The sequence below is a fragment of the Notolabrus celidotus genome, chromosome 5, assembly GCF_009762535.1.
Source record: "Notolabrus celidotus isolate fNotCel1 chromosome 5, fNotCel1.pri, whole genome shotgun sequence".
Classification (NCBI taxonomy): domain Eukaryota; kingdom Metazoa; phylum Chordata; class Actinopteri; order Labriformes; family Labridae; genus Notolabrus; species Notolabrus celidotus.
Window position 1 is genome coordinate 6,368,444 of NC_048276.1, and position 23,605 is coordinate 6,392,048.

The 23,605-nt window shown below is 39.5% G+C and overlaps 2 protein-coding genes across 2 annotated transcripts in view; one reads left to right on the top strand and one right to left on the bottom strand.

Annotated features, from left to right (window-relative positions):
• caln2 (calneuron 2) overlaps positions 1–12,298 on the top strand; it is a 52,426-nt gene extending 40,128 nt beyond the window's left edge. The window contains exons 5-6 of the mRNA XM_034683974.1: positions 2,941–3,094; positions 9,449–12,298. Of these exons, the coding sequence (XP_034539865.1) occupies positions 2,941–3,094; positions 9,449–9,576 (282 nt within the window). The 3' untranslated portion in view covers positions 9,577–12,298. The remainder of the gene's footprint in view (positions 1–2,940; positions 3,095–9,448) is intronic.
• Positions 12,299–15,952: 3,654 nt separating this feature from the next.
• Positions 15,953–23,426, bottom strand: sdf2 (stromal cell-derived factor 2). The gene is made up of 3 exons (XM_034684332.1): positions 23,167–23,426; positions 20,717–20,913; positions 15,953–17,152 (listed from the first exon to the last, which is right to left on the bottom strand). Exons 1-3 carry the CDS (start codon positions 23,348–23,350, stop codon positions 16,853–16,855), a joined length of 681 nt encoding a protein of 226 aa, XP_034540223.1. The 5' UTR covers positions 23,351–23,426; the 3' UTR covers positions 15,953–16,852.
• Between the last annotated feature and the right edge of the window lie 179 nt (positions 23,427–23,605).

Here is a 23,605-nt window from a genome sequence, read left to right on the forward strand (position 1 = left end):
TTTTTGTACCAGGCTGTAAACATGTTCATTTCTGCTGTAGAGATCGTCTTTTTTGAATTGGTGTGTATGTGGTTTCCGGTACTCCCAGAGCCAGCCTCTAGTGGACACTCGAGGAACTGCAGTTTTTAAAGGTGACATATCACGCTTTTTTCATCAATATATATTGGTCTAAGAGGTCCCCAAAACATGTCTTTAAAGTTTATGCTCAAAAAAACACTTTGAAATCAGATTTTGGTCTGCCTGAAAAGCCCTCTTCTTCAGTCCTCCTCAGAACACTCTGTTTTCTCTCTGACCACGCCCCCTCAGGAAGTGGATGTGCCTCGGCTCTCCAGCACGTTGATCTAATGTTTACATGTTGGCTGAATATACACAACTGCTCAGAGATCGCGTTACTTCAACCCTCTGAATCTGATCCAGAATCTGATCCTGACGGAGAGGCGCCTGCAGCAGGACCTTTCTGAAGGATTGGTCACAGATTTAGTGTTTCTTGTTGTTTTATTTATCAGCATGTAGACGTGTGTCTTGGTGCACAGCTACGAACATGTAGCTATGTGGCTATGCTAACTAGCGCTAGCACGTATCCATGATAAATAAAAATCATCCACTAGATCTTCAAATCTGCAGACATGGGGAATAAACCCGACCTCTACCAGAAAGGCAGCAGGACCTTTCTGAAGGATTGGTCACAGATTCTGTGTTTCTTGTTGTTTTATTTGTCAGTATGTCGACGTGTGTCTTGGTACACAGCTACAGCTACAGCTATGAACATGTAGCTATGTGGCTATGCTAACTAGCGCTAGCACTTATCCATGATAAATAAAAATCATCCACTAGATCTTCAAATCTGCAGACGTGGGGAGTAAAATCAACCTTTGTGTTTATTAAGACAGCCTACAACTAGCATGCCTCCCTCCTAAGCTCTTTGTTAGCACACATTTGTGCAGGTAATGAAAAACGGAGGAGGGATTCAGTATTATTTTATACAGTCTATGGGCTGAACAAGCTCCGAGCTCTGACTCCGTTACAGACCGGATATTGTTGTTACGTAACAAAAACACGGAAGTCTGAAACGGCTCGTTTTACACACATTTACAGAAAGGTGGAGAAATCAAAACAGGGGCAGAATGGATTTTTTTCATTCTCGGGGGGTTTGTAGACATGCCAGGGACACATATTTCAGGTAAAGAACCATTAAAAAGTCAATTTTGCATGATATGTCACCTTTAAGACTTAAGCATTGGCTACAATTCTTGCGGCTGTAGGTTGCAGCTTAGTCGGGACCCCCAGGGCGGTCATGAGACACTGACGGGGGGGGATTTCAAAATGCCTTCCAAAGAACTACTTAAATTAAAAATGATCTAAAATTACATATTTCATACATTTTCATAAAAATATATACAAAAAAAACCCTACCAAATTTTAGATAAAACCATGCAAATACAAAAATGTATCACATTTCTTCTCTACTTTGTTGCCACATGACCCCTAAGAAATTCTTCCACTTCTACCCCTTTTTGAATTAAAATGAATATGTAGGTATTTGGATTGGCCTAGTTCATGTGTGCGGCTCTGAGAAACATTGAACCACCTCAGGATAGTGGGGGTCTCCAGTCTCTGGCACTGTTACTTTGGGGGTCGCAGACAAAAAAGTTTGGAACCCCTGAACTAGACTCCAAGATGTCACTGCTCTCCTACAAGAATCAGTCAAACAAATAAATCCAACTTCTTTTATAGTTTGGTTTGTAAAGATGAAACAAGCATTGTGTAACAGGTGTTTTAATTGGCTCTTGTGATGCTGGACTTTTTGGTGACTGATGGCACAAAGCATGCTAACTGTTTCCTCTTGTTCTATATCTTAATGCCAAGTTATGTTAATGGAGTACTTGCTGCAGATTTAGTGTTTTAATTCATTTTCTTAAGCTTAGAAAAAAAGTAAACAAAGATGTCTCTCACTATGTCCAAAAATCCAATAGATGCTCAATATAGTTTCAGTAACTGATGGTCACATTTTGTTGGTTCGATACCCAGAACTTTTGAGATAAACATATCTGTCACTTTACTTTAGTGATTTAACATAAAAGATGATGTTATTAGCGTTTTGTGCACATTATAATGAGACATGAGCACAATTGCTGTCTCCTTTATAGAAATGAGCATCAACTTTTCACCATCTCAACTCCTTTATGTCTCTACCACCATTGTCTGCCAGTTCTTTTCCTCCATCTGTGTCTCCCACTACTTCCTTCCTCTCAGTATGCTCTGGCTTCACCATCATTTCTTTCCTATTTTCTAATCATACAGCATCTCTTTCCCTTCCTCTCTCCATCAAACCCCCTTATTCTCTTCCCCTTTGCCTCGTCTGCCTCAGCATGTCCATCTGTTGTGCTAAACCAAGCGACTGATTGTATTTGCATCTGTCGGTGAAGTAAATAATCTGTAGGTTTTTTGAGGAGGGTGTTTGCATGTTTGTTTTAGGATTGCAGGGGAATCTGCTGCAAACATGAAGGATGTGATCTTTTTGGAAAGACAGGCAGGGAATAGGACTGAGGCTGAGGTTGTGGATTCGAACCAGTGATTCTTCTGAGCCTCATAAATCATTTTAAACACAAATCTACACAACTTAGAATGTAGCCACCTACAAGGAAGTAATAGTGGAAGTATCAAAGCACACACAGGTTTGCATACTGATTCAGGGAACCAAAAATAGCACCACTGAAGCACAGGCAAACATGCTGCCATTACATTACAAACAACACTTCTGACTCGCACGCTGTACCTGCACATTACACATCCAGGCAATAAAACATACATTCATATGTGCTGTCATTTCTCCCAGCGCGTACATTTCACACCTCATTTTTATCTTCTATATTTATCCCGCCTCATGAAACCGGTGTGTAGATGACTGTGTCTCGCATTGATTGCTGTGTGCCCCTGCAGTTTGACATGCAGCAGCTGTCTCTGGATGAGCTGAAGCAGGTGCTGTTCCACGCCTTCAGGGACCACCTGACAATGAAGGACATAGAGAACATCATCATCACCGAAGAGGAGAGCCTCAATGAAACCTCAGGGAACTGCCCTGAGTATGAGGGAGGTGAGGAGGCTGTTCTTATGTGATAGAAACACCTGTAATTATATAAAAAAGTAATTTCAAAGTCTTGGTTTGTAGAACGTTAAGTTCACTAAAAAGTCACATTGAGATTAAAAACTTCTCTCACATGAGACTTAGCCATGATAGGGTCTCATAACAAGACATCAACATTAGTTACAACATAAGATAAGATGAGATGAGATGAGATGAGATAAGATATTACTTTATTGATCCCTGGGGGGGAATTCAGTTGTTGCAGCAACCCAGACATAAGTACAATCAATAAAAAGTTTCAATTAGTAAAATAAAATAAGTACAAATAAAAATAGACAAAAAAAGATAGAATACAAATGTAGATATATACAAATGCTACACATGCATTAAATGGAAGTAATTACAGGTGGTATTGAAAATGATTCAGTAGTGACAGGTTCACATGATGTCAATATGGTTTGGTTATGACCGATTAAGCAATATAATAAATAAATATGGGTATAATAATAAGATGGATAACATAAGTAAATGACATAATACATGACAAAATTAAGCAGCAGTACTTTACCACTTTAGTAGCTACTCGTTAGCTTAAACAACTAAATGTGTTCAAAGTTTATCCTTTAAAGATGCTAGCTAGCTAGCTAAGTTCTGTAAAAACTACAATTAAGATACACTGGTATAAAAGACTCAGTCAGCACTTTTTAGATGACAACAAAGGTATTAAAGTTTCATCTTTGACACAGAATTTTACAGTGAATGTATCTGTAACACTTTTTATCTACACGTCCAGCCGTAGTTTCCTCTCTACACTCTCCTGGGGCTCTGCATTGTGTTATTTTTGGGGATGATGGGATGCGGTGCGGAGAGAAACACTGGACGGCGGGTTTGAGATGTGGTTTAGACCAGCAAATTTAATCTCAAAAACACAAAAGCAACGTCTCCAAAACGAAACATCGTGTCTGCTCCAAAATTCAACAATCTCTGAACTACGGTGTCACAGGAGGAGGGACAAAACAGAAAACAAAACAGCAGGAATTGCTCAATCTAGCTGCGATAAACAGCTGAACAGGGACACCTGGTGGCCTTTTTTAGGCTACTACCTTACATAACTATAATCAAAAAATGTCCCAATCTGAACCCAAATTGCTAACTTTGACTCAAATATACTTCAAAGAAGTGTGCATGTATTGTGTGTTTAATAACACAGGCTAAATATGGTGTAATTCCAAACATCTGTCTCTCACAGTCTGGTATGTCGCAAGAGGCTATTAGCTTAATTTGATGAGTTAGCTGGTCTTAACAGGCCAGCTTCTGAATCTCAAAATTGCAACCCACATCCTTATCAAGCATATTCTGGTTTGGTGATGTGTTCATCTGTATTTTTGGTTGGTTTTTCTAAGAGAAAACAAACAATAAGAGCAGCTTGAAGAATAAAAAATTAGAATGCCTAAGAGCAAGCGAGCTAGCAAGCTACAAGTAACACCAATTAAGCTCCTGTGAGATATTTGACTGGTCATGAAACAGATTGAAATCAATTGATGTGCCTCTATATGATTGACAAAACTGAATAAGACAATCAAGGACAAGATCGACAACTTCTGTAAAGCAGTTTTAAATGTGAGTGATACCTTTTCTTAACTTTTACTCAGCGAGTATCCACAACGTGTGATAGCCATCACTGATAAAAGGAAGCAGGATGAGATTATTTTATTAGAAAACACAATTTATTCATGTGCTGAACAAATCAGCAAAGATGTGAGAGGTATGAGTTTGTCCACAGGGGGCGCCAAATTTATCCTTAATGGAAAGTTTCTCACAGGAGCTTTAAATACGTATACACATATAACTGCACATCTTATTAAAAGACATTTCTGTGAAACCATCCAGTGAGGTTATGATGAACAAAACTCAACACAGTTAGGTAGGTAGGTAGGTAGGTAGGTAGGTAGGTAGGTAGGTAGGTAGGTAGGTAGGTAGGTGTGTATTTGAACCTTCAATAAGGCCAGGATAGCCATTTCCTGTTGCCTCCTGTGTGTGACTCAGTCAGTTGTCTCCTGGCTGTATATCTGTGCTTGGAGCACAAATATGAGATTGGTTTTGATCTTCTAAGCCATCAACAAGAAAACCATTTGGCTTGTTTTTAAACTTTAAACTTCTGCCTTTAAGGTACATTCTGGATGGACAGACGGACAAATTGACAAATGCTGCCTTCAGCTGTTCATACTTCTCATTTCAACGTGATGAGTGGTCTGCAGGCGACTATACAACTCACTTAGCCCCCAGTCAACACAGGTGTCAACAAATATACTAAGGGAAACTGAGACTTTATGGTAGGAGACGAGACGGAGGCAGAATAAAGCAGAGCAGAAATAAATATTTTGAGGAGCGTAGGAGAAAGAGCAAAGCGGAAACCGAAAAGGGAAAGAGAGCACAGAGACTGGAGGAAAATCTGTTGTGAAGTCTTTGTTCAGTGTGAACAAGGCGTAGCATTGAGGTTGCTGAAAAAATGCTAACACTTTTAACAAATACAAAGTGAAAAGCTTTACCTGCTGCCATGCCAAAACGAATATCCACCAAGATTCATGCTTAAGGTGTCGAGCGAGAGAAAAGGTCAAAGATGTCGAGGCATGTTCCAGAAAACAGATGTAATATTTACTGATTATTCAAATGATGTTTAAAGGTCAAGGTAATGCATAAATTATTTGAGTTATGAAGAGTAAAGGCTTGTTAGGTTGTTAGAGTTTAAGTGCCCAGTTGAAACACGGAGGACATTTTTCTTGAAGCCTGAGACCATCGTGTTGCTTTAGAGAAACACAAAGAGAGAAACCTGACTCTTTTCACTGAAAGTACAAAGCAAGAAACAGCCGCTATGCAGAGAGACACCGTAAAGGCAGAGCGGGACAAAGGTGAAGACGGATCAAATGTGCTAGAAAACTAGGAGAGCCTTAATGAAGCCGCTGAGTGCTGGTCTGCTGTCTCGGCGAGACCTCGGGAGACAGCTGTGAAGAAACGGAGAAACTAAGCGAAAAGGGACGGTGAACGAGGAGATAACAGGGTAAGGAAGGGATCAAGAAACTGCAGGCCTCGCACTCTCTTTTACAAAGTTCTCGTGTTGAGGGAAGGGCGAGACACGCAGTTAGAGAGCCGAATAACACCAGTGAAGAGAAAAGGAGGCTGGGAGAGAATAAAAAGGGATGAAGAGAGCTTCTTCTGTAAAAGGAACAGCTGTATGTCTCTCCACATTTAACCCTCTTCCCACATCCTCAACTTCCTTCTTTCGTGCCTGCCTCCTCCCAATCTTGTTCCTGTCCGATGGGACTCCAGCGCCTTTTAAGCATCTCTCTCTCTTAGATCCATGACTCACAGCTCTGACTTGATTTATTGATGCGGTGTGTGTGATTCTTACAAACTGAGACAGGGGGGCTGACAGAGAGGAAACTTTTAGGTGTAGCTCTTGCTGGAAGGCCCGTTGGAGGACACATCTGCCTCTGCTCGTCTTCCTCTTTTAATCTCCAGGGATTATGTCTGTGGGGGGAGAAGGCCTCTAAGCCTAATTGTTAGTGAGACAAAAATTCCAGCGCACTTCTATTGTCTTCAAAAAATAGAATAAAGCGCTTTGTGCCTCTCACATATTCATAATGTTTTACATTGGAGCGTTCCTGCTGATGATCTGGGTCGCTTTGAAGCTGTAAAATACAGCAATGTAGGAAATGAATCCTCGAGAAACAAACAGACATTTACCCAAATGAAGTCTTCCATATACGATATACAGATGTTTCTATCTGTACGCAAAACAACCATTGATGCTGGGATTTTTTTCCAGAACTTAGTGAATCGATTGCATAGCAGAAATTTGCTCAATATGAAATGTGTTCAAGGTGATTAGGGGATTAGTCTTGTCTCACCTTGTTGGGATTCTATTTCCCATAACGACCTGCTAACCGTACATTACCTGTAGTGGAAACAAAACCTATAAGCCACTGAGGGGCTGCTTTACCAGGACTTAACGCGTGTCCTCGTGCAGGATGAATGAATGGCGTCCAAACTCTGTGCATTGACATCAGAAGGTTTATTTTATATCTACACACAATAAAGGCTCAGCGGATCAATCCACACTTACATCCACTATGAACTTGCAGAATTGAAAGGCATAAAGCTATTGTGCACGAAACAATGACAAAGATAATGACGACGGCGGTCAAACACTGGCTGTTTCCGAAACGGCTTGCTACATACTACTTACTAATGTAGTAGGCAGTAGGTATTGCCTACTACATGCTGCGTTTGAATTTAGTATGTAGTTTGATTGTTCTGTTCGATCTGTCATGCAGCATGCTGAGCCCGACGTCGCTGGATTTTTGGTTTTGGAAAGCAGAAGTACGGCGATAAATAAAATGCTTATTTAGCATCCATTTATGATTTAAAAAGTTAGGAAGTGGTTTATATGTAATTTGATAACTTTCACAGCACCCAAAAACGGATTCCCCCCGGTCAAAAAATAAGGAAAAAGAAAAAGCAGAACGAGCGCTGTGCATTATGGGAAACAGTACGCGAGGCAGACTGGTCCGATGCATACTGAGATATTTTCCCGAATCAGTAGACATCCGGGGAGTTTTGGCTTACTGCAGATTTTGCTCTTGTTCACATACTACTTACTACATACTGAATTTTGGACAAATCAGTACGTACTGCTAGTATAGTAGGCGGTTTCAGAAACAGCCACTGTTTGCTACCTGGTAGGCAGCTCACCTGCCACTAATTGGGTCTTCTTCTCTATGTGCTCTCTACACCTGGCTTGACACACCCGCCACCTAGTGTGTAAACAAGTGCATCAAACAAAGTAAACACTCCGCACAACATTGATACATATATGGCTCTAACATTACCCGGCTACCACCTTAAAATACAAACATGTTGGCAAAAAACATTGGTTAAAAGATTATTTTATTGATTTGAAATGATTAATGTAAACACTTTTTAAAAACTGTGATTCCACGTCAGCTAGCCGATAAATCCATGCCGATGGATTCTTATCTTCCTGTTGCGGTGGATTTAACATCAAACTGTCCTCATTCAGCTCTCCTTCTCTGAGCTCTGCGGTTCACACACCTTTAAATATAAACAAATGTCACAACATTGAACCCTGCTGCTATCATCACCACCGCTCATGGTTTAACCCTCCTGATATGTTGCGGGTCAAATTGACCCTTTTAGAAGTCTATTTTAGGCAGTATATTCCTTCCAAACCAGCTAAATGCAGCATAAAAATCGGGGCAGCATGTGACAGAAGAGGTGTTGTGTTAATTTATCAACATCACTTCATAAAAATAAAAGATTCAAAATGTAAAATATAATAAACAAAAATCTAAGTCATGTACAATTATTGTATTTAGATTCAGGGCTTTCCAATGTAAATTAAAAAAAGTTTTTAAATGAATTTTAATGTAAAACGAGTGAGTTATCCTCATTGAACCATGATCTGTGAGAATTAAAGAACACCAATGGACTAAATCTTGATTTAAATGGTTAGTAATAGAGTTAAAAATTTGATTTAAAAAAATGTGTATTGGGATTTTTTGGGGTTCTGACACTTTTGGATAATTGAATATACCCTGGGTCAAATTGACCCAGGAACATTATTGCTGTTCCAGAGAAATGAACATAACAGGAGGGTTTAGTTTCTTTGTAGAGATATGTAACTTAAAGTTTCTCCCACCTACTCCACTCGTTACTAATATTGCTGGACAGGATCCAAAATGAAAATGTCCGTGACCTGCCAATTTAGCATGCTAACCGAAGCTAATGTATTAGCCACATTGTTTTGATGTTAACGCAAGCTAACGGTTTTACTTCACCTTACGGTCTATGGTGTCAAAATGTGTCTGAACCCTTCTCCTTGGATTGATTTGACATGACGTGTGATCAGTTTGCATCTGGTGTTGCTCATGTTAGGGAAAGGTAATAACCATTGTCATGGGGTTTTGACCAATCAGAATCTAGCATCTTACACATCCAGAAGATATGTATTTTATTTTGTATTTAACCTTTATTTAATCAGACAAGAACCCATTGAGATCAAGACCTCTTTTACAAGGGCGACCTGGCCAAGAGGTCAGCAGCACAGGTCAAAATAAACAGTACAGTTCAATAGAATGGAGCATGTATACAGACAGTGTGTAGTAACAATCTATAATTTAAAAGTGTAACTAATTTGCAAATAAAGTGCAAGTAAAAGAGTAAGAGAGCCGGGTAATAAGAGATGATAAATGAACTGGTTGAATCATTTGCTCATGAGAGGTTTTAAAAGAACTAATTGCTCATCTCTTATTTATGTTCTCCTCTTTTTTTCGCTCCTCTCAGTCCATCCCAAGAAGAAGAACCGTCAGACGTGTGTGAGGAAAAGCCTGATCTGCGCCTTCGCCATGGCTTTCATCATCAGTGTCATGCTAATCGCAGCCAATCAGATGCTGAGAAACGGCATGGAGTAACCACTTGCACTGTGAGCATGGGGAGTGGACAGAACAGCCATGACCTCACATCTTTCTTGTCTTTGCAGCCAAAGCTGGACCAGCCACAAACCGAGCACTTCTCGAAAACAATCAGTTAAGTTTTTCTTTGGTTTCTTTTGAAATTTAATTTGTGCTTATTTTCCAAAAGTGGAAACAGAATGTGTGTAATGAGATATATATTTGTTCTGCTCTGAAGATATCACCATCACTGGACTTGCTGGAACAGAAAACTGGAACAGGATTATGTTTTTATATAAGTCGTAACATAGTGAGTTTGATTTTGTTGCTTTCAAAACCAAGACCACCCTTTAAACTTTATTTTCCTTTCACCCAAAATGTTTTCAGGTGCTTTGAGCCATTCTAATATAAAAGTAAATAAAAAGTTAGCCTGTAATCGACAACTACTTATTAACCCCAGAGAAGTTGCGTTGAATGTGAACTGAGTGAATGTGAGCACTGAATGTCAGCACAGTATATTTAAATGTATATCTCATATTGTAATGTACACACATCACACTTTTTGTCACTTATGGACACCCTTAAATTGCCACACATGTGTATCTACTGGGAGCACAAGTCAATACTCAGTGAGGGACCACTAAAAAAGCATCACTGTCAAGTCTTGTGACTGAAAGGTTGATTGTTTCATTGACTTATTGATCAATTGATTGAAGACAGAGCTGTGTAAAATGTATGGAGGTCAGAAAAAAGAGGCTGATTGATGTTATGATATTTTTAATAACACACTGTAAGAAAATGTCTCATTTGTTAATGTGTCAGCATATCATAATAATACTGCCCAGCTGTGGTGAATAGAAACCCACAGAAAAGCATGCCAGTATATACACTGCCATAGCAAGCATTACACTCCATTTCCCAGGACGTCACTGTATATAAAGTACTACTAAGCTTGTGTAATGTATTACTATGTCAACAGCAGAATGTATGGGGTAGAAACTCGCGAGATAAATCAGGGATACACAGTCGAGCTGTGATACAGCCGTTCTCCTAGAAAAGGCTGCCTTCTAGTGGCTAGATTAAGAACTGCAGCTACACGCCTGAGCAGCAACGTTTTTCAAGGTGTTTGTGAAAAGGTGAACAACACCACTGATTGTGAGCTTTTAATGTGTCGTGTCAGTGTCACAACAGCAGTATTGTCTGTATAAGACTCTTTTTTTCTAGTTTGTGTTACTGCTGCAGCTTCTGTTGCGGTTTCTGGGGTCGTACTTGTTTCGTGGTTCAGACCTGACAGCACTGAAGTGGGATAAAATGATCTGGGGGAAAAAACACAGGGGGTTAAGAAATGCTTCTCTTCTGTTATGGACCACATATTTCATTTTAGGATGTGTTTCAGGGCTGGGTGTAGAAATATGTCACAGTTTATCTGTTATCGTTCAATTAATGGGTATATTCAGTGTTTGTCCCTTTCTGTAATTGCGTCCAAAACTCATCATTTTTGTGACATTTGTTCCACCGTTTTCCTCAGCCCTGTGAAGTTGCATCTTTAAAATTCACTTGTTGGTGTTAGTAGCTACTGATTACAATGTCAAGACTCCATAAATGTGGATTCCAAAATTGCATGGTGCTCCCCTTTGCACATTATTTGATGATTTGTTTTTATGTGTTTTGCAGGATGGACAAAAAGCAAAACCAGATATTTCAATCAAACTAACGTGCAAACATGTGAGTTTATACGCTGTGAGAAGACACATAAAAAGAGAGAGGGCTTTGTTAACAGAAAAATAGCTTTGTGAGAAGTTTCACAGCAAAAATGTAATATACTGTAAATCAGTATGCATGTCGTTGTTCAGATTTTCACGTCTTTGACAGACAGGGAAATCCATTTAATCTTTCTTTGTGGTGGCACAGCCTTGGTTCAAATGTACGTACTACTGTAACATATTTGACTTTCCAGTTTCTACTGTAATAGCCATTTTTTCTAGTTTCTACCAGCTATTAATCAAATCAGAGAGCAGGAGAGGGCATTTCCATAAATATGCAAATTCAAGGTCACACCATCACCGTCATCATCGTCTCTGTTTCACGTCATCTTGGGTAGAGTCTCACTGTGGATGGTTAAAATGATGTTTTATTCACTTTCTGTGTTATTTCTCTGGAATATTCTCACCACCTCATCGTCCTGTATAAACTGCTGTATAATGTATGCTACACTTATCGCTGTGAGTCTGTCCCATGTCTTTGATATTCTCAGCACACTGACATTTGACCAACGGACCATGTTTTTCACCTCCTTCAAGAAGCATCATGGTCCTTTTGAAAACCAGCATAGACCACTTTATTTTAACAATTCTCCAACATTCGTGCCATTCAGACGTCCTCGCGTGGTTACTGCGAGGGGGAACCTCATTTCAGATACCTTTTATCAACACTTCTGAAGTTTACATCATTACTGTGCATCGTTACAGGACAAAATCAGATCATGATTTTCATGTTTTTGAAAAGTTCCTTTGGGATTTGTTTTTACCAAAACATGTTTTTACCTTGTAGATTGTAAAGAGATCAAACTAAACAAAGATATGTAATACAACCTTGGCATGCTGCTTAGAAAAAGGAGAAAGAAAACAGCAATAGTCACCCATTGAATGGATCATTAAAAATGCAAATAATGAGTTTAATCTGTTTAATCTAAAAAAAATATACCCATATATGTTTATGCAATAAAATCTTGTTTTGATAGAAACTTGAAGGCATCTGTGTTTTCTGGAAAATGCACCTTAGTGTCCCTGCATTGGAAAGAGGTGAAACATCCTTATATAAGCCAACTAAATTACACATAACTCTCAGTTCACAGGAAGCACTCGAGCAGGTTTTTTTCACCGTATAAAGTTGGCTTGTTGCTGTACTTGTCACTTGCTATCATTGTTACAGTGTCATCTGAAATACCAACCCCTAAAAATAGAGTGACAAGCACAGCGTGGTTTCCACTGAGCAGCCCTGCTGCTTCTTCTTCATGTGGGTGGAAAAGCACAAATAAAGATCATTGCCCTGACATCCCCCTCACACAGTGCATGCAGGGCTTGTTGCACTGCTAACATGTCTACCTTCGGCGGACTGAGTCTGCACATAAAGGTTAAACTTCCACTCTTGAGTTCTGCAGCTTGAAACCACATTCAGACTCATAATGTCCGGAGGTGAGTTAACATGTTTGTGTCAGAGGGAAGTTTCCTGTGGAGCTCTGCTGGCATCACTTTAAATCATGATAATGAGAGAGCAAAGGTCAAATAGAAGAGAGAGCAACCTCAGAACAGATGCACCTGAACCCCATTAACCGTCAGATAATGAAGTAAAACATTAAGAAGCCATTAAGTGGACAAACAAGGCGTTTAGCTGAGTGTAATGGCCCAGGCAGACATTAACAAATCCTTAAAATTCATCTTTGTTGGTTAAATTAAGGGGTTTGACTTTTCAGGGTCACTCCAAATCTCCCAACTTCTGTATGAATTAATCAGGAAGAGGGTCATAATGGTGATAGTGCATCGCCTAGACCAGGGGTGTCCAAACTTTTATCAAAGAGGGCCACATTTGATGTTGTCAGAATACCTCAGGGCCAGTGGCTCCTACTGAGACTTAGGAATCCCAAAAGTTATATATGAAATATTTATTTAATAACAATCATTTTAAATTTTGTCTCAATAAATCAGTAACTAGGAAGTCCTCAGTTCTCCACAAGCCATGTACACATGAGCAAACGTTATCTTCTTCTGGAGGAAAATGTTTTTCATTAGGGTCCGGCAATGTGGGAAAAATATTGTATCATTATTTTCCTATGGCAGGATCATGATCTAGATTTCATCACACTTCTTTTTCATGTTGTTTTTAAGACCTTTCTGACCAGCAGACAACATTTTAAGAACAAAATAATTATTTTCCTGAGTTCTGAACATTTTTGATGCACCAAATTTTGCCTTTTCTGCACAATTTCATAATTTGATCTTGTCTTGTGTCCTCTTTTTTGTCTTCTGAAGTTTTAGTGTTCATCAAGAACATTTTCACATCATGATAAAAACATTAATTTAAAAACCTGTCAACTTTAAGAGTTCTTGTGTTTCTTCTTTATTGCCATCTTGCAGAATTCCCAGAGCTTTGGCTTTAGACAGGTAGTCCATATGAAGCTTTTTGAGACGTTTCTGGATTGACTTTAGTTTTGTTTGTAGAAAGAAACTGTGATTAATTTCTTTGCTATAAATAACACAATTTAAGATGGAAGCTTGGGGCCATAAATAAATGGACCTTGGGCCGCAATTGGCCCCCGGGCCGTACTTTGGACACCCCTGGCCTACACTGTGGTTTAGTTAGTCTCATTGTTGATGTTGATGTTTACTGCGGTTCTTAATGGCATCATGGGTTTATTCCAAGTGATCATCTTTAAGCTGGGGTTGGTAGTCAGATTTAGATACACTTTTTTTTATACTAGTTAAAATGATCTTCATGTCCGAATGGCAATCAATACATGTTGGCCCAATCTCAATGTCCTCCCTAAGCCCTGAGCCCTATTGACTTAATTGACGTTACCTGGAAAGTGATTGAGGGCAGGAGGCTGTAAGGGCTCAAAACCGATGAACTGGAATGGGACAGCACTTTGAGACGTCTCACGTGATCTGCATGACGTCACCAGCTCATCCTAGCGATATTAGGATTTTTTATTGCACAATTTTTCTTTCCTTAAATTCAAGGCGCTTAAGTGACGACTGACTGCCATGTGATCCAGGCTCTTAGCGTACAGACTGCTTAACCACAACATTTAAAATATATAAATCACACATACGTGTGAAGATAAATAGATTATGGCTGTTTTCTATATTTATACTTAAAGGCAAAAAATTGTACCTGTAAATTTCATTGAAACTTTCATTCTTCCTTTTTACTGTCACACTTTTTTAAATTTCATGTTGCGTCGTTCGTTTACCTTAGCATGCTTGCGGGCTTCCCCTAGGAATCCAGTGTTTCACGTCACAATGCTATGAACTCTGGGTAATTCCCTTACGCTAAATCTGCAAAAATGCCCACTTATGGAAAGGGGGCATGAAGGGCTCAAAAAGTCTGAGAGAGATCCCTCACACGCTTCATGATTTGACAGTGGGACAGACCTAAACCCTCACAGACTTAGCAGGGTTGCGCCTTAAAGTCAGTGAGTGCTTGAGGGTGGACATTGAGATTGGGCCAATGTGTTCTTAAAAAAGAGAGAACAAATGCTGCAATCTACAGCCGGAGTAAACCTGGGAAAACACCAACCGATCCCTGCCATCAGGATCCAAATACTGTCCTGCCGTTCTGCCCGCCTCCTGCACGTACATTCGATGTTTGTTTGTGTTTTCAACTTTCACTATGATAATGTTTTGGTGTTTTCTTTAGGGATAGACTGATAATCAGCGCCAATATTCGGCATTTTGACGCATATCGGCAACATCCTTTTTAAAAAAATCCGACGGCCGATAAGAGATCAATTTAAAACTGGGTTATTTTGGCTCAAAATTCATTAAATCACGTGGCAGAAATGACACCTTCTGCATAAACTGTAGCCTAGCTTGTGTTCAAAATTCCCTGCAGTTTCTCATCACAGGGGACGAGCTGAGCAGCATTCGTTGTGGCCCCTACAATTACTAGTGATTTAAAACTCATACAACCCCACTTCAAAAACACTGAAATATTCCCATAAAACAAAGATAAGTGAAAGATTAACATTTCAGTTATATTGGCATTTTGGAAAACTTTATTTGCTGTAGAAAACTTTAGAGAGCTATTTATTTGTTTAAGTTTTCATTCAACTTTATAAGACATGCTGCTGAGCCTGGGAGCTCCCTGCAGTCTTTGTTAGAATTTTAAAACAAAGATATTTATTCTCTAAGATAAAAAAAAACCTTTAACATGTTTCAAATCTGAAAAGCTGTTTAATAAACATATGCTTAAAGGCATTTAAACAAAGTTCAGTGTTGGAAATTTTTTCCCTTTTACTGCAAATGAATATCGTCTCCAAATATCGGTTATTGGCCTCCTTGACTACTAATAATGGGTATCAGTATCGGCCCTGAGAAAACCATATTGGTCTATCTCTAGTTTTCTTACCGCTGAGTGAGACATAAGTTGATGTAGTGCAACACACAAACGGTGTGCTGAGGACTGATTTTGAATCAGTCACAATTGTCGCAAATCAGCGGCGCTCATGCATGTGAGCGGGGGCGTCCTTTTGGAGGAGCTCCGAGGGGAGGGGTGGAGGGGTTAGACAGAGTCCTGAGGAAATGCTACATTCAAATTCATGCTAGTTTTCCGTGACTACCAGCCCAAGCTTTAACTGCAGGAGCAGAAAGTTGCATAAAAAAAGCAGCAAACACTGATATGCATAAAAAAAATCTTTAATATGAGGTATTCATTGCATGTTTGTTTGCTGATATGAACCTCTGGAACACAGAGTCGATCCCACACAAATGCATGCACAGGCAGCATGAAAGCAAAACACTGCACTTTCTCCCAGCACCGCTTAGAAACTGATCCAATAATAACAACGTCCAGTTCATGATGAGCATTAATGAAACATACCTGCTGCTTGTGTCTGTATGTTTGGGATGTTTGTATGCAACACTGAACAAGTCTCAAATTAAAAACGTTATCGTTGTAACACTGCTTATCCACTGTTAGGTAGAGCTCACAAAGACATTCAAAACACATTAAAAATGTTTGCAAAAGTTTAGAAAGCTCCACTATTTGATCAACTACTCATTTTTAAAAAGGATAAAGGCACAAGTGTAACACTTTTTTAAAAATCCAACTAAACACGACTCACTTGCTGCCGTTCTGATTTGCAAAATGTGCCCCATGTAGTGTGACAGCTGATGGCAGTTCAAAATAAATTAAAGAAGAAGAGGAGGATCGTCTCCTTTGGGTTGGTATGTGTCACAAAAACTGACAGACTATTCTTCATTCTGCAGAATGACTTTGAACACCTTTCATGTCTTCGTATACCGTTATGCAAACTGCTCTTCTAGTAGTGTCAGCTCTCTGAGTGGCATGGCTAAAACGCACTGAATGCTAGAGGTTGGTGATTTAAAGTCACTGCACTTCGATTCATGACAGACTTTTGGCAAAGTCTCCTCAAAAGATGACAGTCAAGAGCAAATAAGGGAGGGAAAATGAGAAAAGAGGGTAGAAAGAAGAGGCTGCTGGTACGGGTGTAAATTAGGGACAGAGGTAGGATCAGAGTGGCAGACGGAGGGAAACACAGGAAGCGACAGGAGCCTGCTCAGAACTCTGTGTGCTGGTGAGTGTAAGCTCGGCTGCCTGCGGGGCTCTCGCTGGGCTTCATGAAGATCCCCTCCATGACTTTCCACAGGCTGTGCTGGGTGGGGCTGGGCATGGCGTGAACCTCCCTCTGACCGCGGATCGGCTGTCCGTACTGCTCGCCCGTCACTGACAGAAGAGCGTCCGTGGCTTTGTGACGGAAACGGACCGATTCCTCACGCTTCCAGATGGATCCCCCGCACTGGACTTGCCACTCGTCCAGGTGGTCTCCTTCCCCTTCATCACCGAACGCGCTCACCTCCTGGGAGAAGAAATAAAGGAGAGAGATCAGGTTTGTTCGTTTTTCCAGTCCATTAGAGATCTGGAAAGTGAATCAAAACACAATGTGTTCAGGTGGCGGGAACTACCTCTTCTTTTCTGGATATTACCAAAGGGGTGCCCCAAGGTTCAGTGCTGGGACCCATTTTATTTTCAATTTACATAAACAATCTCTGTAACAACTTGTCAAATGCAATGCATCATTTTTATGCAGACGACACCATTATTTATTGCTGTTCAACCTCATTTACTCAGGCGTTTGAGTCTTTACAGGCTGCTTTTAATGTTATCCAGTCTTGTCTGAATGATCTAAAACTGGTTTTAAATACAGATAAAACCAAGTTCATGGTTTTCTCTCACTCAAAGGCGCTACCACAGACCACTACAAACATTGTTACATCCAAAGGAAATCCTATAGAGCAGGTTTTAAATTACAAGTACTTGGGTTTTATCCTAGATCAGGAGATTTCATTTAAAGCCCATATTAATAATTTGCGTACTAAACTTCGTGTGAAGCTTGGGTTCTTTTTTAGAAACAGAACCTGCTTCTCTCTCAGGGTCAGAAAGAAACTAGTGACAGCGACCTTCTTACCCATTCTTGACTACGGGGACGTGCTTTATCTGAGTGCGTCATCCAAATGTCTCAAGTCTTTGGACACCGTTTTCCATTCGGCACTGAGATTTGTCACTGGCTGTAGTCGTCTCACCCACCATTGTGATTTGTATGTGAAATCAAATTTGCCTTCTCTGAGTGCACGTAGGTATAAACACTGGCTGACCCTAATCTATAAGGCTCTTTTAGGCTTGATTTCTCAATATTTGTGCGCTTTAGTGCAGAGAAAAATCAGTTCCTATACCCTGCGTTCCAACACTACTCTTGTTTTATCTGTTCCTCGGGTAAGGACTGAATTCGGAAAAAGAGCTTTCAGCTTTGCTGCCCCTATGGCATGGAACGCTCTACAAACTACATTGAAACTCTCTGAACTTATGACTCTTGGAGCCTTCCGTTCTATCCTGAGGGACAGACAGCGTGAGAGCCCTGAACAGTGCCTGTGTTTTAAACCTTAAATCATTGTTTGTTGTTTTGTTACAGCCTCCACTCCTCTTATTCATACTGTAAAACACTATGTATTTATAAATTGTACGTTTTAATTTGTGCTGTCATTTTCGTGTGACTGTTTTGTGTCATGTGCTGCTGACCTCTTGGCCAGGTCACCCTCGTGAAAGAGATCCTGATCTCAATGGGTTTTACCTGGTTAAATAAAGGTTAAAAAAAAACAAAACACTTTTCTCCAAATGCAGTGAAGATGTCCTCATGATGCACGCACTGTCAAATCAATGTGCACTTACAGCTCTGCAGTTTCCAGCCCTGAACTAAAGCTAACCTTCTCTGGCAGCAGACAATCCAGATTTGACGACATTGCTATATTGCTGCTTTTACTTTTTAGTGAGTCTATTCGCTGAGTAAGCATGAATATAGGGGCAGAGCTTCAGAGAGAGCTCTCAAAGTTGTATTTAATCTAGCATAGTTCAAATATTAATAGAACTTTTTTTAGAGTCACATACCCAACCTTTAAATTCTCAGATGGATATAGAACAATATTTGTTTTCTAATCTCCTACCCTGCTTCTGTCCTTTTCAACTTCTTAGATAATAATAATAATTGATAAGACCTATATAGAGCTTTTCTAAGTACTCAAAGATGCTCTACATGAATTAAATAAAGTACAAAAACAGACATGGGGCGGCTGTGGCTCAGTGGGTAGAGTCGGTCGTCTATCCATCGGAAGGTTGGCGGTTCGATCCCAGCTCCTGCGGTCACTTGCCGAAGTGTCCTTGATTGAATGTGTATGAATGAGATTAGCTTATACTGATGGTCCCTCACTAAATAGCAGCCTCTACCATCAGTGAGTGAATGGGTATGAATGGGTGAATGCGCTTGAGCAGACGGAAATACCGTCTGCAGTGATGCGGACGCTGTACCGGTCTGTCGTGGTGAAGAGAGAGCAGAGCCAGAAGGCAAAGCTCTCAATTTACCGGCCAATCTACATTCCAACCCTCACCTATTGTCACGAGCTGTGGGTAGTGACCGAAAGAACAAGATCGCAAGTACAAGCGGACAAAATGAGCTTTCTCTGCAGGGTGTCTGGGCTAAGCCTTAGAGAGAGGGTCAGGAGCTCAGACATCTCAAAGTAGAGCCGCTGTTCCTCCGCATCAAGAGGAGCCAGATGAGATGGTTCGGGCATCTGGTCAGGATGCCTCCCGGAACGTCTCCCTGGGGAGGGGTTTCGGGCACGTCCGTCTGGGAGGAGGCCACAGGGGAGACCCAGGACACGCTGCTGTGATTATGTCTCTCAGCTGGCCTGGGAACACCTCAGTATCCTCCCAGAGGAGCTGGTGGAAGTGGCCGGGGAGAGGAGTGTCTGAGCTTCCCTGCTGAGACTGCTGCCCCCACAACCCGGACCAGGATAAGCGGAGGAAGATGGATGGATGTGAATAGTGCAGTTTAATGTTCAATAACTTTCAGATTCTTCCGTTCGAGGATCAACAACAAAGTGTTCTATCATCTATTACACTCACAGCTGTTCTAAAACAGCTTCCTTGGTACTAATGATAGAGCAAAATGACAGACGATTAATAACCATCATCTCACAGCTCACATCTTTCAACCTGACAACACTTTGGAGGGACAGTGTCATTACACCTCCCTGAGACTGGAGAGGGTTTTCTCAGAGACTTTGTGAGTTTCCTGAAGTGTAAAAACAACCGTCAACTCAGGTCAACCTCAAACTGTTGCTCCCATTCAAGATTCAAGATTCAATTCAAGTTTCTTTATTGTCATTATGCAGGCATAACAAAATTTTGCAGACTACCGGCAAGGCCCATTTCATTAAATGTGCATCCATGAGTACATGCATTAAAGGGAATCTATGAGTACACACTTTTACAGTTACTCTATCTGAGTAAAGCTCACTCACACAGGACGGGTGTTTTCCTCTGGACCTGATTCGCTTTAGAAACTGAGCTCTCACACCTGTTTCTTTGTTCAGCACAGTCCCCGTGATTTAATGTCAAGCCTTTGTTTAACAGTCGCTCCCTGATGTTACAATGATAACAATCCTCCCGCCAGTCGAAAGACAAAAGAAGTGCAAGCTGCCCGGCCTGTCAGCTATCTGATTTATTGTAGATTTGACTCTGCTGATGGAATACTTGTTGCTCTATCTGCCAATTTTTACCACACTGTGTAACAAGATGAGCCTCTTGAATTTGCCCCTAAAATGCTGTCATAAATGTCACAGCTGAAAGTGCAAGCACCTGAATCATCTATGGGAAGAGACAGGAAAATGCACAGAGGACACAAAATAAAACACTGTAAGAAGGGATAAATACGACCTCTAGAATAAAACCACGTCCTGTCTTACTATGTCTTTGAATTTAAAGGCCAAAACCACCTTCTCCCTGTCTCTGCAAGAAACTATGGGAATACTCTCTCACAGGACAGGAACAACCTTTCCTCCCTCCAACACGTGACCCTCACAGCACCCACCTGGTTAGAGGACAGTGGTGAAGCAAAGTAGTGGCTGTGCAGGTTACGGCCGGTGTTGACATGAGTCAGACGGATCGTCTGCCCACACTGGACCGGAGTGCCCCGATGGCACCAGGTGTCACTTGTTCCTCGAATACTCCAGTAGCTGTTACTGTCCTCCACAGCGGTCACCCCGGTTACAGACTGCTGCCCACTACCTGTAAGACACACACATATATATATATTAAACAGATGAGCTTTCATGCCTTAAAGGCTCTGTGAGGAGTTTTGAACTGGCTGAGAAACAGACTGAAAATGATACTGATGCCTCTTTATGACCTTCAATAGCAAACAAGGCCATCAGCAGCAACACTGACACCTTCTCTATTGTCATTTTTAATGCCTGAAACCCGCCTGAGGGGGGTAGGTTTCAGACCAGATGATGGACATCTCGCTTCAGAAACAGCCTTTATTTGACTGTTTTCATGGAAAATAATCACATTCCCTGATGAAGTTGACTGTTGAAGACAACAGGATGAGGCTTTTGTTAAAAACACTACTTTTTGCATGTATAGGACAAGAGATAAGAGGTATCGCTTTGTCCACCGGGGGCGCCAGAATCGATACAAAACAAAAGCTCCTCACAGCAGCTTTAACAAGTCCAGGTCACCCTTCTGACACAGGCCTTGATGTTATTGGGTTTTATCTGGTTAAATAAAGTTTGAATAAAAATTCTAACTCAAACAGCTGATCTCATTGTTAAAGAAGATAATGAATGCCTGTCTCGGTGCTGTTTTGCCAATTCACTTTGTTCATAGTGTTTAAATTTGTGGAAACACTTACAGACTTAAATCAGTGAATTATGTGTTGGGTTTGACTTTGATCCCCCTGACTTATGTTGGCAAACCAACAGCTAAAGAAGTTAGATAGATGCACTTTATTGTTAGATAGATGTATTTCATTGATCCTTATTGGGAGAAATTCATTTGTTCCAGCAGCTTACACCACGGGACAGGAGAATACAACAATGTACTTAAATAGTTAAAAAAAAAATGTAATTAGATCAAACAAATAATGATAAAAGTGAATATAAAAAGTAATATAAAATAAAATAATAATAATGATGATAAATGTAAATATAAATATGATTTAGTAAGATAGAGTGATAAAAGTGAATATAAAATAAGATCAAATAAAATAATAATAATGATACATGTGAATATCAATATGATTTAATAAGATAAAATAAAATGATAAAGTGAATATAAAACAATATAAAATAAAAAAATAATAATAATGATAAATGCAAATATAAATATGATTTAGTAAGATAAACAAGTGATAAAAGTGAATATAAAATCAGATAATAATAATGCTGATAAATTTGAATATAAACATGATTTAACAAGATAAAATAAAATAGTAAAAATGATAAAAGTGAATATAAAATAATATTCAATGAGATGAAATAAAACAATAATAGTGATAAAAGTGAATAGAAAATAAGATCACATAAAATAATAATAATGATACATGTGAATATCAATATGATTTAATAAGATACAATAAAATGATAAAAGTGAATATAAAACAATATAAATAATAATAATAATCATAATAATAATAATAATAATAATGATAATAATGATAAATGCAAATATAAATATGATTTAGTAAGATACAAAAGTGATAAAAGTGAATATAAAATCAGATAATAATAATGCTGATAAATGTGAATAGAAACATGATTTAATAAGATTAAATAAAATAGTAAAAATTTGAAAAGTGAATATGAAATAATATTTAAGGGGTTAAAGTAAAATAATAATAGTGGTACAAGTGAATATAAAATAAGATAGAATAAAATACAATATAGCAAATTTAACACATATAAACACTATGTACACTACATCTTATGAATGATATTAATGTAAGTTATTGCACAATTAAAATTGCACCAGGTTTTTATGAGCACACACTGTATGAAAAACTATAGACTGTATGAAAAACACAATCAGAGCATTAATATTAATTTAGTTATAATATTAAGCTACAAATACAAAAGAAAAAACAACTTAAATTTAACTTGGTAATATCACACCCACCAATCTGAGAAATTCTGCCAGATTATTAATTTAATAGATTTAAGAGAATTTGCTTCTAAAAATCATTTTTTACTTGAGGAATAGGATAAAGAGAGAGTTTTTTTCCAGGTAAAATCTGAATCCACTCCAGTAATGCAGTTATTCATTAACACTTGAGTAAATATTCCATCTGTAGATGTCTCCTAATCTCAGATACATCAGACAGAATCCTTAATGCACACAGAATCAGTCAAAGCCTTTCTTTGTGTCATACAGAAACAAAGGAGGGTGCAGTCAGAGGAGTGAGTGTTTGTGGATAACATGATGTTAATGTGTATTAATGTTATTATTAATGTTTAATAATCACTTCAATGAAAGGAAACTCACCCGAGCCGTAGCGTACGTCGTGTGAGTGAAGTCTCACATTGTGTTTGATATTTAACAGTTTAATGACTGACCCGCACGTGACAAAGCTCAGCTCCGTACCGAGAGACAGTCCGAGGATACAGGACAACAAACACAGAAGAGAAGGGGAGAAGAAAGGGAGAATGGGACAGTTTAAGTGACCCATTCCTGAAAGAAGCCGAAAACACAGCCGCTGATTCTGAGAGCTGTGATATTAGTGCTACGTCATGAAACTGGTGACGTATGCCGGTGTGCAGCTCCAGGGGACAGCGCCCCTAGCGGCTCGGAGTGGAAAATCAATCAATCAATCAATCAATCAGACTTTATTGATCAAGCGCTTTTCATACAATGTTACAATGTCATTTAGCAGACGCTTTTATCCAAAGCGACGTCCATACGAGAACAAGAACAACACAAGCAA

Coding starts and splice junctions, on each gene's coding strand:
- sdf2 (XM_034684332.1), bottom strand. CDS start 23,350: ATGGGTCACTTAAACTGTCCCATTCTCCCTTTCTTCTCCCCTTCTCTT. Junction 20,914..23,166: donor CGACGTACGCTACGGCTCGG/GTGAGTTTCCTT, acceptor TGTGTCTTACAG/GTAGTGGGCAGCAGTCTGTA. Junction 17,153..20,716: donor CACCACTGTCCTCTAACCAG/GTGGGTGCTGTG, acceptor TTCTTCTCCCAG/GAGGTGAGCGCGTTCGGTGA.